We start from the raw sequence: 14581 nt of genomic DNA, 5'->3' as shown, positions 1-14581 counted from the left end.
GCACTGTTATGATGTTACGAGCGTCAGCGTGCAAGAGGCGTGAGAGAACCCCGTTATATAAAAACATGGTGTGAATTACGTCAAAACACATAAAATGGAGTTGAAATGGTAAGTGGCAACGCATTTATATAAATAAATAGTCTTATTGGTCGTTACAAGGTCAGTTTTTGTCTGAATCAGAATTAGACTATAACTCGAGTTGTTCCTCCTTAGGACTGATGGTCCTGTCACTGGACCTGTTGTGTTCTCTAGAGATGTATTTGACAAGTTCACTTTAGCTCCCACCATTAAAGAGCTGTATGCTTTGGTGCAAAGGTACGTTTAAATGTCGGATTTGTTGTTAATAGTCACATATAAAACCATGGATGACTTTTTATAACAATGTTAACAATTAAGTATGTAACAGTGGCTACTATAGCATAACACAAAATATAATATTTCTAATCAAAGTTGAGGCAAAATATTTTTACTGTAATAAACCCATGGTATATTAAATAAACAACTAGAAATAAAATACATTATTCAGTAAAGATTACCTTTCCATGATGAGGTGTTTCTGTGTCTTATTTTGTGGTCATTTATTTTAAAGCCATGATCCAGATGGATCCTCCTCAGAATCGAAATCTGCAAAGTGTGTGAGAGAAGATTCCCAGAACGGCTCCAGTACCAGCCATGCCTCGGTTGAGCCGCCTGACAGCAGACAAACTCAGAATAATGTTGAACCCAACCGTGTGAGGATTGTGAAAAAACCTTTCCCTGAACCCTTGGTGCCCTACACAAGCTTCACAGCCCTCAACGTAAAAGAACGCAATTCACATCTCTCCCGCTTAAAAAACAAGAACTATCGCAGAGCTCCAAAGGTAAACCACACATCATCACCAGCATTTCATATTGGGATTTAATAGTTCTTAATCGTAATTGTTGCTCACACTTCAGCATATGCCGGAGCGTATCAGCAATGAGATCACAGAGTTTATGAAGTACCTGCAGAATGTTTCAAGGGCATGTGCTGATGGCTACAACTATGTGCCACCGGGGGGCAATCGCTACATTGAGGTATAGTTGACACTAAACAGTTTAATGATTATTTTCTGTCTTTTCTGGAGTATTTCTGAATCTTTTCTTTGTTTTTGAAGCAGTTAACTTAAAGTAGGAATGGGCGATATATCAGTTATATATATATATATATATATGTTATAATATGTACCAGAGTAAATAAAATATATATAATCACATAATAAAGGGTGGTAGCACAACCAATCGCCTTCATCGGTAGCACATCCAAACGCAATTTTCTCATTGTTATTCCTTTACTATCAATAGTCTACATTTTTAAAAGGGTTTTTGCATTAAACGATTAAAAGTTTTTTTTGTGCTTTTCAGGAGTACTTTACAGTCTGCCTGGAACATATTAAGAGCTACCCACAGTTATACAGCATCCAGGAAATAACCGGCCTGACCACTGCAAAGTTTGTGTGTGAATTATCGCTCAATTTCGAGAAACAGCTCCTTGCATTGGTAATTTCTTTTATACAGTATGAATGTTGTTTTTACATAAATGTGTGATCATTGTGATTCATGTATCTGAATTGTGTTTGTCGTCAGGGCAAAATAGATATGGTTGATCAAAAAATTCTCCCTGAAAACTCTCAACTTGCCGGTGACTATGAGACGGTCTCATCTGTGACTCCTCCAGCTAAGAAAGCAAGCTCTCTGCACACTGTAAGAAACATTTGTATAAATAATGTTTATATATGGCCTTGTCACGTTCTGATTTTTGAGACCCATTGTAATCCTGGCTTGTATAACAAAAGTAGTCTGCATGTGCTTTGAGCGGCCTTACCCACCAGGGGGCACTGTTGCGTTTGGTTTGAATTTTTTACTTAAGAGTCCATGATAATATATTGTTACTGTCCGTGATAATATATTGTAACCACCTGAGGGCTCAGAACTTGATATGACAGCCTTGGGTTATTAACTAAAAGTAGTTTGATATTCTGATATTTCTTGTAGCCCATCAGCAGTGACAATAATGCAGAAAAACTCAGCGCTACATACGAGCCACATGTGTGTCTTTCTAAAGAGGCCTTCCTTCAGCTACTCAGCAATGACCCTGAGTTCAACGAGGCATGGGAACTGCCCTTTTGGATCAAAACGAACGCTACAAGAGGTCAGAGGTCACTATGCGTCAATCCTGTTCTTTTAAAAATGCACTTAATTGAATTGAACGTGCTTATTTATAATGACAACCGTAGTTATATTTGCATGTTACTATAATTAGTTAATCTGCAAGATTACGAAATCCAGGAATGAAATATTGTAATCGGGAATAGTCACTTAAACAACATTGTGGTTGTCTTCAGGCAGTGGTCAGAGTAAAACCGCATACATCGATCCTCCATTGTTGAAGACCGAGATGAGCTGGAGAGAGAGAAATCTGATGTTTCACGAGGAGAGCGTGAAGGTAGCGCTCAAGAATACCGTTTCCCGTCAAAATCCCGTATTTTTACTCGCCTCTGAAGATCTCTCCCTAGAAACCGACCGCCCACCTGAGGTGAGATAAATCTATTGAGCAAACATTTTACTTTAACACACAACTCAATATTTAACGTGAGCGGAATCACTTTCTTTCGCTCAGGAGACAATCTCCAGAAGTGTGGTGGCATTTGATGATGCTGGCATGGACTTTGAAGCAGATTTAACAGACCTGGAATCATTCGGGGGGTCCTGCAAGACCAATGTAAAAGTGAAGGCACAGAAAGAAGCAAAAACAGCTGCAGGTCCCTCTAACGTCATCTCAAGCCCTAAGAAACCAACTGATGCTCTAGATATAACTAAAGACAACCCCAAAAGTACACCATCTGAGATCCAGGAAGAAGCTGATGGGGAAGGTTGCGCCCTGGATTTAAGTGTGGCTTCTGAGGAGGAACATTTGAGGGGAGGTTCAAAAGAGAAGATTGATAAGCTGTCTCACGTTCAAGGTCCTCCCACCAAGCGGTCTAGACGGATGATGAACCAGGAATCAGATTCAGATGATGAAAGGCTGGTTATAGATCAAATTGCTTCCCCGCAAAGACCCCAAACCTCGACTCAACTCAACCTGGCCACATCGACCCCAGCAAACCCTTTAGGTAAAGGAATGAGGAAGTGTCCTAAAAGGCAAAGAATTTCCGGGGAGTGCGATCAGCTCGGGCAGATTTTGAAGATGCAGGATGCCATGATGAAACCAACTCCCAGTAAGATCCAAGAACCTCAGAAAGCGGCGGTGTTAGAAGATAAACCTCCAGAACATAAAATGTACTCTATGGTCAAACCGTGTGTCACCTCGTACCTGGAGTCCAGAGAGGGTCAGGGCGAGGACCCCACATTGTCTACTGTAGTTCCTGTCCACGCAACCAGAAAACGTTAGTGCTTTCTTAAAGGGATAGTTCAACTAAAAATGAAAATGATATCACACTTGTGTCATTCCAAACTTGTATGACTTTCTTTCCTCTGCAGAACACAAAAAAAGATATCTTGAAGAACGTTGGTAACCAAACTACACTGGACCCCATTGGCTTCCTTTGTGTGGACACAAAACCACTGAAACATTTTCCAAAATATCTTTTTTGTGTTCCACAAATGAAAGAGTCATTTACAGGTTTTGAACAACATGAGAGTGAATAAATGATGGCCAATTTTAATTTAGATTTTTTTTTTTTTAAAGGGCTTTTGAAGGAAGATCTTCAGATCAGGGCGGAGGATGAGGTTGACTTTGATCCTCCAGCAGAGGGCAGCGTTCTGTACAAACTCTACAGCCTGCATGACATTCTGCTCATGGTGCGCAGCAGTGTGCTGATCGCTCACCCAAGACATGACAGAGAGACATTCAGGGTGAGAAGAACCGTGGTTGGGAAGCCAATGAAATTCTTAAAGCAGTGGTGCTCAACCTTTTCATGGTCGCGCCCCCCTGTAAGGCCATTTAAAGAACTATATATATATATATATATATAAAGAAGCAAAAAATGCTTGTATATGACTGATTGATTCTCAAGAGATCAGATTATAAGTGTAACAACCCTGCTGATAAAAACAAAAGTAACCCAAAAGAAACCATCACAGAACTAAAATACCATTGTGAACCATAAGCTTTTGCATGAAAACCATCACAAAATAATATTGTTTTGGGCATTATTCCAAAAGGATTAATCTGGTCGATCACAAGAACGGTGTGCGTTTCATTGATTTTAAAACGAGCGAGTGTTTATGAGCAGTTTAAAATACAGACACGGTGTGGTGTTACTTCCCGGTGGAAAATATCGCTTTACATCTTTTATAACTTTCAACAGCTTTAAACAGTTTATTTACACGCCACTCCCTTCACACGCACTCTGACCTCATTGGGGAGAGAAAGACTTTAGCTTATTCTGAAATTACAGTCTGAAAGAAACATGCTTGTATGATCTACCTGTTTCTATAGATGATGTGGAGGTTATTGCTGCAGCTTACTGAGTGGACGTTTGCCTACTTTGTAGAAATTAAGCTTTTGTGCGCAGCCTAAAATTGCACTGCCCAGCTTCAGATGGAACATTGACCTCCGTCAATTTGCAATCACATTTCTCTGTGCATTCACGATAGAGTTCCAAAGGTTGGGGTTTCGGGGATGCTTTGCACCCCACCTGCAGTATCTCTGCTCCCCCTGGTTGAGAACCACTGCCTTTAAGGGATAGTGCAGTCTGTATAAATGTCTTTGTTGTAAATGAACACAGAAAGGATATTTGGAAGAATGGTCAATGGTGAAATAAGTCAATGGTGGCCAAGAACTGTCTGGTTACAATTATTCTTCCAAATATCTTTCTCTCTCATTGAGTATTTATATATAAATGAATAATTTATACAGATTTAGAACAACTCGAGGGTGAGTAAATAACAGATTTTTCATTTTTGGGTGAGGTGTCACTTTAAGTATATGATGGAGTTTTTTTTCTCTAGTTGAAGGCTACGCCTGAGGTTCATTGTTAGACTGTTCACCTCCTGTGTTAGGAGATACTTCTGTATTTTATATTTATATTTACTTAAGTCTTCTGTGATTTATTTGTCTATATAATTGGATTTAAATGATTGAGTCAGTTTGCCTATATGGCAAACATTATTATTTAAACTATAAACAGGAGTGAGTTTTGTCCAACCCTCCCTCTCTTTAAACATTCTTTCCTGTGTGAATCTGCACAGCCTGCGTTAAAATCTTATCGCTGTATATACAGGAGCCTTTAGACAAGAAGAAAAGGCCATGAAATCTTGATTTTACACAAGCACAACTTCTGGTTTTCTGTTCTGTGTTATTTAAAGTTACTCATATCTGTGTTGTGTGTTGATAATCATTGAGTCTGTGCTTGTGTAGGCTGTCCCTTTGCACGTTTTACCCAAACTGGAGTATCAGCTATGCTACGGAGCAGAGAGTCTGACCCATTCTGAGGTCTGTCAACTGTGGGCCGAGAAACTTCTGCACTCCAGCGCAGTGTCTTTTATAAGTAAGAGACCTGATTAATGTGTCTTGTGGGGTAACAAAGGGATGTGTTTAATGAAGTTACAGTGAAAAGTTAAAGCACCACCTTAAATAAGTCCCTTAGGAAAATTATAATGTAAATAAAAGAAAGAAATAATAAATAAATACATTATATATTAAAGGAGCAATGCTGAGATTTTAGCAGCATCTAGTGGTGAGGTTACGAATTGCAACCGATGGCTCACTCCCACTCCATCCCTCCCTTTCGAAGCGCTACGGTGGCGCATACAGGACTGAGATGTCGCCACTTTTTCTTTGGCAAAGGAGATAACGTATTTACAAAATGTGCTCTGTAGAGCAGTTTGTCCATTTAGGGCTACTGTAGAAACAACATGGTGAATTCTATGGAAGGGGACCTGTGTAGATAGAAATATCTAATTCTAAGGTAATAAAAGCATAACGCTTTATCATGTAAGGTCTCTATACACCTCTGGACACATAGTTATGTACGTAGATTATATTGCATTTCTGTCAATAGATCCTTCAAAAAATTACACACTGGACCTTTAAGACTTTCAAATACAAAGGCAGCCGTATCCATGTTTTATCACCGAGTCTTAGTTTAAGTCAGCAAAAAGAGAACTTCCCATAAACTCCCAGCATGCCTCACTCGTGACTCACTGTTTGGACCCATGTTTGCCATAGCTACCGGCATTTTGGTGTTGAAAGGGCTGCTCAAGAATGCAACCACATGTATTATAACTCAGTCAGGGAGGAGGGTTACTTGGGTTTCACAATGTAAAAGAGGAAAAAGGGTACACTTTAGTTTTGCTCTGTGGATCAGAAACCAGTGACGTTTAGCTGACTAAACAGAACTTCAGGATTATACTTTAAGTGTTGTACATTAAGCTTGTATTAAATTGACTACATGGACATGGAATGCCTCACTGCAGGCCACGCCTGAAGGTGAAAATCACTTCAAAATCAGAGCAATTCTAAATTCTTCACATTTCTCTGCTATTGACATTCCTCAAGGCTTAGTAAAGGAATTTTGTCTCTTTTTTTCTTCAGATAACATAATGGGCCGTTATGCTCACTGCATGGTTGCAATAAACCTTCTGCGTCAATGTGACATTTGGCAAATGGAGGCAGATTAAATTCTTTGTACCACTGATTGTTCTGTGGTGAGAGGTGTAGTCGTGTTTCCATTCAAATGTGATGAGAATCTTCAAAGTTTGCAATTACAGAAAAATCTAATGCTATGTTGGTTTTCCATCAAGGGGTATTGTTAACATGGTAACCAACAGTAAATAAAACAAGACCTGAAACCGGAAAGACAGCATCAGTGGACACATCCGCTTAGTCACCTGGGTTTAATGTTGGCTATGTACATAAAAATGTCCTCAGAGTTGTATAAAGACCTTAAATGATGAAGTATTGTATTTTTAATGTTGTCTTCATACACCGCTGGTGCCCTCACACGGAATTGGTCATGTTATTTCTACAGTAGCCCTAAACGGACAAACTGCTCCACAGGCCGCGTTTCCTAAATACGTTATTTCCTTCAGCAAAGAATCGAAAACATGACAACATCTAAGTCCTTTAATGCTTAAAAAGGGAGTGGTGGACTGAGCCGTTGGTTGCAATTTGCAACCTCACCACAAGATGCCGCTAATTTCATACACTGGATCATTAAGATATTTTGCATTTCACATGTTTTTGATGCGAAACTTCAAAATATGCATAAAATCAGGGTGATGGACACATAGCTTATGTTTCAAATGGTAAAAACTGCAGACCATAACTTTTGTCTCTATATCGCTTTCTCTGATTAAAGCATAAAAATGCAATCTACTTTGTATACTCATCTTTACATGGGTTAAAATTCAATGTCATCCATCAGCTCAAATGATCAATCATAATCACTATCCCTTCAAGACAATCTAATGTAGCGTTAACTAGAAAAGGCGTGTCATTTGGCCTCGAGCAGTTACTCCCATGTTCAGATGAACAAATAGGGGTGGAGATTCATGGGAATAAACTCTGCCTTCGATATTTCACAATGATGTCGTTATTCAAAGACAGACACTGGGGGAACAGTGATTGCAGGACTCCATGAGTAATGCTGCAGGTCGACACATGCCCTGTTTGCTTAGTCAAGGTTTGATAGCTCAGCATCCACCTGTTTACCTGGATTAAGATGTTTTTAAAGTCATCCGAAGCATACGTGTATTTAACGCTTTGCTGCACACTGACTGATGACTGCTGCAATTATTTAGCTTTTGGGTGTGTTAAGTATAATGGAGGATAAAACAACTATTATGAATGATGAATGACAGCAACTTATGTTTTAGTGAGTTTGTGGCTAATTTGTATGTCAATTTGTACATTCTGTTCCACCTACTGACATTTGTGTTTGAGGGTGGACCCGTATGAATTCCTTATCAACATTGGAATTATGAAAATTAGATGCCTCAATATAGTTGCATGTTCCTGTAAAATGATGCTTAAGTTTTACGAATGAGATTACACACTTATAAAAACTGTTTATGGTGATTGTGTATTTTTTATCTAGTAGTTCAGTAACTGTTTTCTCTTGTGTTTTTGTAGGTCGTATTAATGCCCACACATCAGAAGTGGCCGAGATACAGGAGCTGGAGGCTGACTGGATTCAGAACATCACCTGTAACTTCAAGTGAGTTCATCTCATCCCACAACTCAAGCATTGAAAGTGTACAGTTTTAGTTCATTCTTTTAGAAAACATTCTTTTTAAAGGAAATAAAACGTCTTTAATCTAGAAGTAAAAATGTTTTATCTGTCCAAAAAACTGTATTCAATATTTTGTTTTTCAGCCCAGCTCGGTGTTTAAACATCCTCTATCACTTACTTAAGAAAGTCTCAACGTAAGTTTTATTTTATCTCTTTATAGACGATTTCATTGGATGTTTATGCCTGGCCCAAAGTTAGTGTGAAGTAACAGTGTTTGGCTGTATTTAGAATTGAATACATATTTTTATATTCATTTATATTAATTGTATTTAATTAAAACTACTCAACAGTTATTGATTCTTTGCGGAGGTCTCCTAGAAGTTTGGGCCACATAATCTTTATATTGTTGTATGTATATTTCTATTGTAGTTAAATCTGTCTTTCGTAAAGTAAAATCTAATTTATGCACCACTATTTGCACCAGTGGCGGCTGCTGATCTTTTAAAGAGGGGAAGCTCATTTTCGGCCTAAATCATAAAAATTGTCCATTTATTTATATGTAAATTCTGCCCTACGTTCCTTTTCAAGAAAATGCTCTGTAACCCATGTCAAGAGACAAGGCCAACAGTACATTTTCTTTTTCACAGCACTTCCAATCAGCCAGCTAACTTTGTCATACAAGGAGAGCTGAAAAGACCTGTTACTTTTCCCTATCTTTTGCACTAAATCAATCTTAGGTGTTGATCTGCCCTGCTGTTTAATTCTAAGTTTCTCCTCGTAAGGAAGACTTTCTAATGGCTTTGCCAAAATCAGGTCGACAATATTAGCACTGTATGCCACCGTGTGCAGTTTGCTAGCTGGCTAGTTCAGACTATATGAATTAATGAACAAACGATCTAATATATATATATATATTTAACTCAACGGGAGGAAATGTGGGAATTATGTTAAACTGAAACAATGAATGTGGTGTGAAATTGTGTGAAATATACGATGAAGATTGCAGCAGTTTGTCTTCCGACTACACATGCAAAATCCGCGATGGGACTGAGTTGGAAATGGAGACACAGAGTGATACGCGTCATAATCTGAAGACCACGCCCACACCAACCGTCTCTTTGCATTGCGAGAAGCTGCCGCCTCCTTATCATTTATGATTTATAAAAAAAAAAAAAATGTCTAAAAGCTGATATGTGACAATGTGTATAGCAAACAACCTAAAAAACAAACAAGAAATACATTTTTATAGGCTGTCGACCCTATGTCCGCGTTTTAGGACATAAAAGTGGATTAAAAAGAGATGACAGACCCTCCCATCATCACGCAGACGCTCGGAGTCCGGGCCAGCCCACTCCTCCATTCATCCCAGAGACGCTGAGCGTCCGTGGGTGGGACATAATCGCAGCATTATCCAATGACCGTCTTGTTTCTAAGCACTGAAAAAAACTGTTTAAAGCAGCCCCATTGAAGTCAATGGACGCTGGGCTTCAACAGAGTAATGCACTGTACGCTACGGGAATGAATGAGAAGGAAATCGAGTCAGCCGACCTAAGTAGCTGATTCTGAACGAAATTGTTTTCGTTCGAGATGAACGTGTTTAACGCATTTTTAGTCAGTAAAATGTTAACATAATAGTACATATATTCGACCATTCATTTTTTGACAATTATAGGGGAAGCTTAGCTTCCCTTGCAGTCTTAAAGAAATCGCGTCTGATTTGCACAAAGTGAAAAACATCCCCACACTATATCTATACACCATTGGTTAAGTCATTATTACCATATTCAGAATGCTTCAACAAACAGAGTACTGTTGGTACAGATTCAACCTATACTTTTTATTGTCTCCCTATATTTATCTGAGACCGAGAAGTATTTGAACATCATTTTAACAAATTTGACAGTTTGAGCCTGCAGTTTTGTAAATGCAAGCTGTGGCTTGTCAGCTATAGCTAACTGGTTAGTATAAAGTCATGCTTTGAAGCCGCTCTGCTAGTACATACAGCTTTACTCAGTCATCAGCAACGAATTCACTTTATTTATCAGCTGTCAAATCTCAATTCATTGTGCTAACATCTTTTCACACCTCCCCCAGACTACAGGAAGGACGATACCTGCTGGTTCACAAACCTCGGGAGGGCTTCGTAACCATCTTCAAAGCAACCGACGGTAACAAGGCCGCTCGCGGTGTGTACAACCTGCAGGCCGTGCACTGCGGACCCCCTGCTGTGGCGTCAGTGCTGCCTTGGGTCCCCCTGGACCCCTGGCACATTCTGCCATTTCACCAGCAACACAACAGACCGCCCTGCACCTTCCCCCCACGACCGCCTCTTCAGGTATGACGTAACTACTAAACCTGATGTTTTTAAGCGGATGTTAAAACCTGATCTACAATTTTTAACCACTAACACATGCTTGCACAACAGAGTGTGCTTTTGGATTTCCCAAAGTGAAATATAATGTGTTTCCAAACCCAATAAGCCATCAGAAAGGCATATTTGTCTTGTTAAAGAAATGATTCAAAACATTGTGGCAATGAGTTTCGCATGGGCAAAAATGTAGATTTTTCTTAGATGAAATATAATAATAACTTCCTGTATGATTGTATTGGATTAAACTGGCTACGTCATGCCATATACCCTTTTAAGTGCCCCTCCTGCACTCATCGCAAAACATTTGTTTTTCTTCGGCTCTCATTAACTCATAATTAATTCTGCTCAACCCTTCGCAAAAGGCTTGCATCATACAATGCAGGTCCAGACTGTACACTGCCTCGGGAAACGTGACGCTTCAAATGTGTAGAGCAATAAATTCTTGTCTTCACTTACAACTTCCAAAGCCTCCAAGGTGTGTGTGTTTGTGTAATTCACTTGAGCGCTGCTTTCACAAGCTCCTGCAAAAACACGCCTTCAGGCCCAAGGCATGCAGGGATTTCCTAGCTAGATTTACAATTTAAAAGCAGACCCTACAGAAAGGTTATAGGTATTCTCCAACATGTGTGTGTAAATTTCTTACACTAACCCATTACGTTTACAAGCATGGGGGTCTGTTTGCATACTCTAGAATGGCAATGGCACATGTAAAATGGTTGGTCGGCACAGGAGACGTCTTGTTATTATAAGATCTCTGTAATTCTCCATTTTATTGAAGTCCACTTCTGGCGTTCGATCCAACAACCTTTAGTCTAAACTAGTCTTCTGAACTCCTGTTGTTCCCCTCGTCTTCTTCTCTCACAGTCAAAGAAAGGGAAAAGGGCACAGAAGGGAGCACAGCAAGGACCCACAAACTCTGGAACGGGCTCGACACCAGCAACCAATCCGAACCAAACACCGAAGAAAAAGAAGAAGAAGAAGAAAAATAAAAACAATTATCAGAAACCCAAATGGCAGGAGAAAGTGAGAGCCAAGATGATTAATGAGTCCAAAAAAAGCCAAACCCATGAAGGTGTAAAGAACTCGTGATATGTTTACTTGAACTTTAAGAATGGCTGTACGATTTCTATTAATATGTTTGTGTATTTCTTACTTTTTCAAAGCGATGATGACTATGTATACATACAATTCACATTTAAATCAGACAGTGAGGTTTAAGTTTCATCTTTGTTGGTGTTCATGTTTATGTCAGCAGGAAAAGAATAAATTATTGTTTATAACAGTTAGTTCTGGTACTTTAATCTGATTGGACAAGACTGTTAGAGGTATAGTTCACCCAAACATTAACATTCTGACATCATGCGCTCACCCTCTCATGCCTGTATAAGTAACAGGGTTCGTAGGGGTGCTGGAAATCCGGAATCTTTTTTATTTTTAATGCAGTGTTTTCAAGGTTTTAAAAATGCTTGGATTTGGGATAAAGGGCTTGAAACTGCTTGAAATTAGTATGTGACAATAATTCACTTTTTAGATTAAATAACTGAAAAATTGACTGCGTTTGCCGTTCCCATTAAAAACGTTGTGCTCGGGCCCTGCTTGCCGTAATTTTGCGCAAGTGGCAGGAAGCTACATATGAAGAGTTCAGATGCAAACCCTCTTAAAGCAACAGCCTCTGTCAAAAATGAGATTATGATGTTGAAGGAACACTCCACATTTTTGGGAAATGTGCTCATTTTCCAGCTCCCCAATTGAGTTTTACTGTTTTAGAATGTATTCTGCTGATCTTCGGGTCTGGCGATAGCACTTTTAGCACAGCTTAAGCTTAGCATTGATCATTGAATCCAGTAAGACCAGAAGCATCGGGTTCAAAAATGACCGAAGAGGTTTTGGTATTTTTCTTATTTAAAACTTGACTCTTCTGTAGTTATATCGTGTACTAAGACAGGCGGAAAATGAAAATTTGCGATCTTCTAGGTCGATTTGATAAGGAACTATACTCCCATTCCGGGCTTAATTATCATATTCATAAGGAAGTTTGCTGCCGTAACATGCGCAGTGTTACCCCACAGCACATGTGAAAATAGGTTAACTTCAGTCAACATATACAAGTTACCTACAGCCTGGGACTAACTTCTGGTGCTGCGTGATAAACTTTGCCTGCTGCTGCAATGATTTCCAAAGGATTCCATTTAGGATCTTTTTAGCACAATATCATCACTTATTGTGATTATTTACACTGGAAAAGCATGAAAACACACATTGTAAGTACACATTGTCTTCATCAGAACAACAAAATATACAAAAAAATGTCCAACTATGGCAGTGGATGATGTCACAGAACTGACAATTGCTAACATTCTTACGAATATCTTTCATGTGTTTAACAGAACAAAGAAATGTATATCGGTTTGAAACAATCTGAGGTTGAGTACATGATGACAGAATTTAAATTTTTGGGTGAACTGTCCCTTTAAGAGTGCTTATGTCACTCCACTTGTCTGTGTTTGTGTCGGTCTGCGCCTTGCCAAAGTCATTGTGGGAAGTCATCATCCTATCTGTATTTGCGAGACTTCAGGGCAGCTTTTTCAGGCATACTATACCAAGTCATCTCTTGCATGACCGTAGACTTGTATTTTTTAAATCGCTCCATAAAACAAATTATTTCTGACCAGCAATTAAAACATTAAAGGAACAGTTCACACACAAATCTTAATTCTGTCATCATTTACTCGCCCTCAAACCTGAGTAGTGATTGATAATTGGCTCTTTATTCTGGAAGGCGGAGCTTTCTTTATTCATTCATAGAAATATCACCACAACATTTAGTTCATTTCGGGAATCTCTTTCTCAACACTCATTTTAAGAGATTGATCCTGCTTAAGCCAATCAGAAGTAAACAAAAATAAAAAAATATAACATAATGTTCACATATTTATAAATCTGTTTAATAAAAACGTGTTTGTCTTTAAATCCTTGAAAGGATTATTGGTCAGTTTTGTTTTGGTCTAATAATAATCTATTCTAAGCTTGCTGGCAGGTGTGTTTACAATAATCATATCATCCGCACACAATATGTTTACAGGAGCATGAATCATCTGTTCAAGACACGAAAACAAAATCTAGTCCAGTTTGGTGTTTTTGGACTGATTTGGTATTAAAATTCATCACATAGTCGACGGATCGCTTAACGTTAATGACTGTGCATTTAAAGCAGTGCAGTAAAAGCTTTTCTTCACGTCAGTTTGTTCCTTTTTCTTTTTAACAAATGCATTGTTGGCCACTTCCTTTAAGATGACGTGCGAAATTTTATGCACAATGGCTATTTGAAAACATGTTAAAACTATTTTGGACTGAAAATAAATGACCATAAAATCTTTCTCTAATAACAGCCGTTCAAGCTAACATGCATTCTCACTAAACATATCAAATAAATAAATATATATTTTATTATATTTATTATTTCGTTTAAAAAAAATATTGCAAGTCCCACATTAAAAGTGAATGTTTTGCGTTTTTACGAAGGCTCCTTAAAACGTTAAAGTATAATTATTTCTCTTAGCAATCTTTTGTCTCTGGTAAATTTCTTGTGATCTATACATTCCTTTGATGCCAAACAGCATTGTCATGATATTTACCCGAGACTTAAAATAACAAAACATTTTGGGATGTACGCTTCAGACAGACACTGCCATAGAGATCAATAGGAATGCTAACAAATCTCTCCCATATCAACATCAACATGTTTATTCTTTTCCTTTTGTTCTCTGCACATTCGACTAAGTTCAAAGTAACTGTAGAAAAATAAAAACACTTAAATTCTCACTTTCCAGAGGAGCTGTCTCTAATATCCTTTATGTTCGTAGGTTACTTAACTCTGTGAAGTTTACCCAGACTATGAGCTGGATAGTGTTAGCGGGGTGTGTCTCATAAGAGGTGGAGCTTGAGTCCCAAAGCAGAATGTGAGAGGACGTGACCTGTGTTTGATGGAAAGAGAGAAAAGACTTTTGGCATGGAT

General features: G+C 38.6%; 1 protein-coding gene across 2 annotated transcripts; it reads left to right on the top strand.

Annotated features, from left to right (window-relative positions):
- Positions 1-14568, top strand: ice2 (interactor of little elongator complex ELL subunit 2). Of its 2 annotated transcripts, none has more exons than XM_056739457.1 (15): positions 1-108; positions 214-315; positions 590-860; positions 937-1056; positions 1384-1518; positions 1606-1722; positions 2014-2170; positions 2364-2554; positions 2639-3404; positions 3707-3873; positions 5381-5510; positions 8096-8180; positions 8339-8389; positions 10290-10530; positions 14430-14568. In XM_056739457.1, the coding sequence occupies exons 1-15, from the start codon at positions 95-97 to the stop codon at positions 14436-14438; spliced, it is 2556 nt and encodes an 851-aa protein (XP_056595435.1). In that variant the 5' UTR covers positions 1-94; the 3' UTR covers positions 14439-14568. The 2 variants fall into 2 exon arrangements, with proteins under 2 accessions (XP_056595435.1, XP_056595434.1); XM_056739456.1 differs by lacking the exon at positions 14430-14568 and adding an exon at positions 11431-11850.
- Positions 14569-14581: the final 13 nt, after the last annotated feature.

The sequence above is a fragment of the Triplophysa dalaica genome, chromosome 24, assembly GCF_015846415.1.
Source record: "Triplophysa dalaica isolate WHDGS20190420 chromosome 24, ASM1584641v1, whole genome shotgun sequence".
Taxonomy (NCBI): Eukaryota; Metazoa; Chordata; class Actinopteri; order Cypriniformes; family Nemacheilidae; genus Triplophysa; species Triplophysa dalaica.
The sequence above is the reverse complement of the archived record's forward strand: the minus strand, read 5'-3'. Positions and strand labels throughout refer to the sequence as shown.

Coding starts and splice junctions, on each gene's coding strand:
- ice2 (XM_056739456.1), top strand. Junction 2,555..2,638: donor AAACCGACCGCCCACCTGAG/GTGAGATAAATC, acceptor TCTTTCGCTCAG/GAGACAATCTCCAGAAGTGT. Junction 5,511..8,095: donor CAGCGCAGTGTCTTTTATAA/GTAAGAGACCTG, acceptor GTGTTTTTGTAG/GTCGTATTAATGCCCACACA.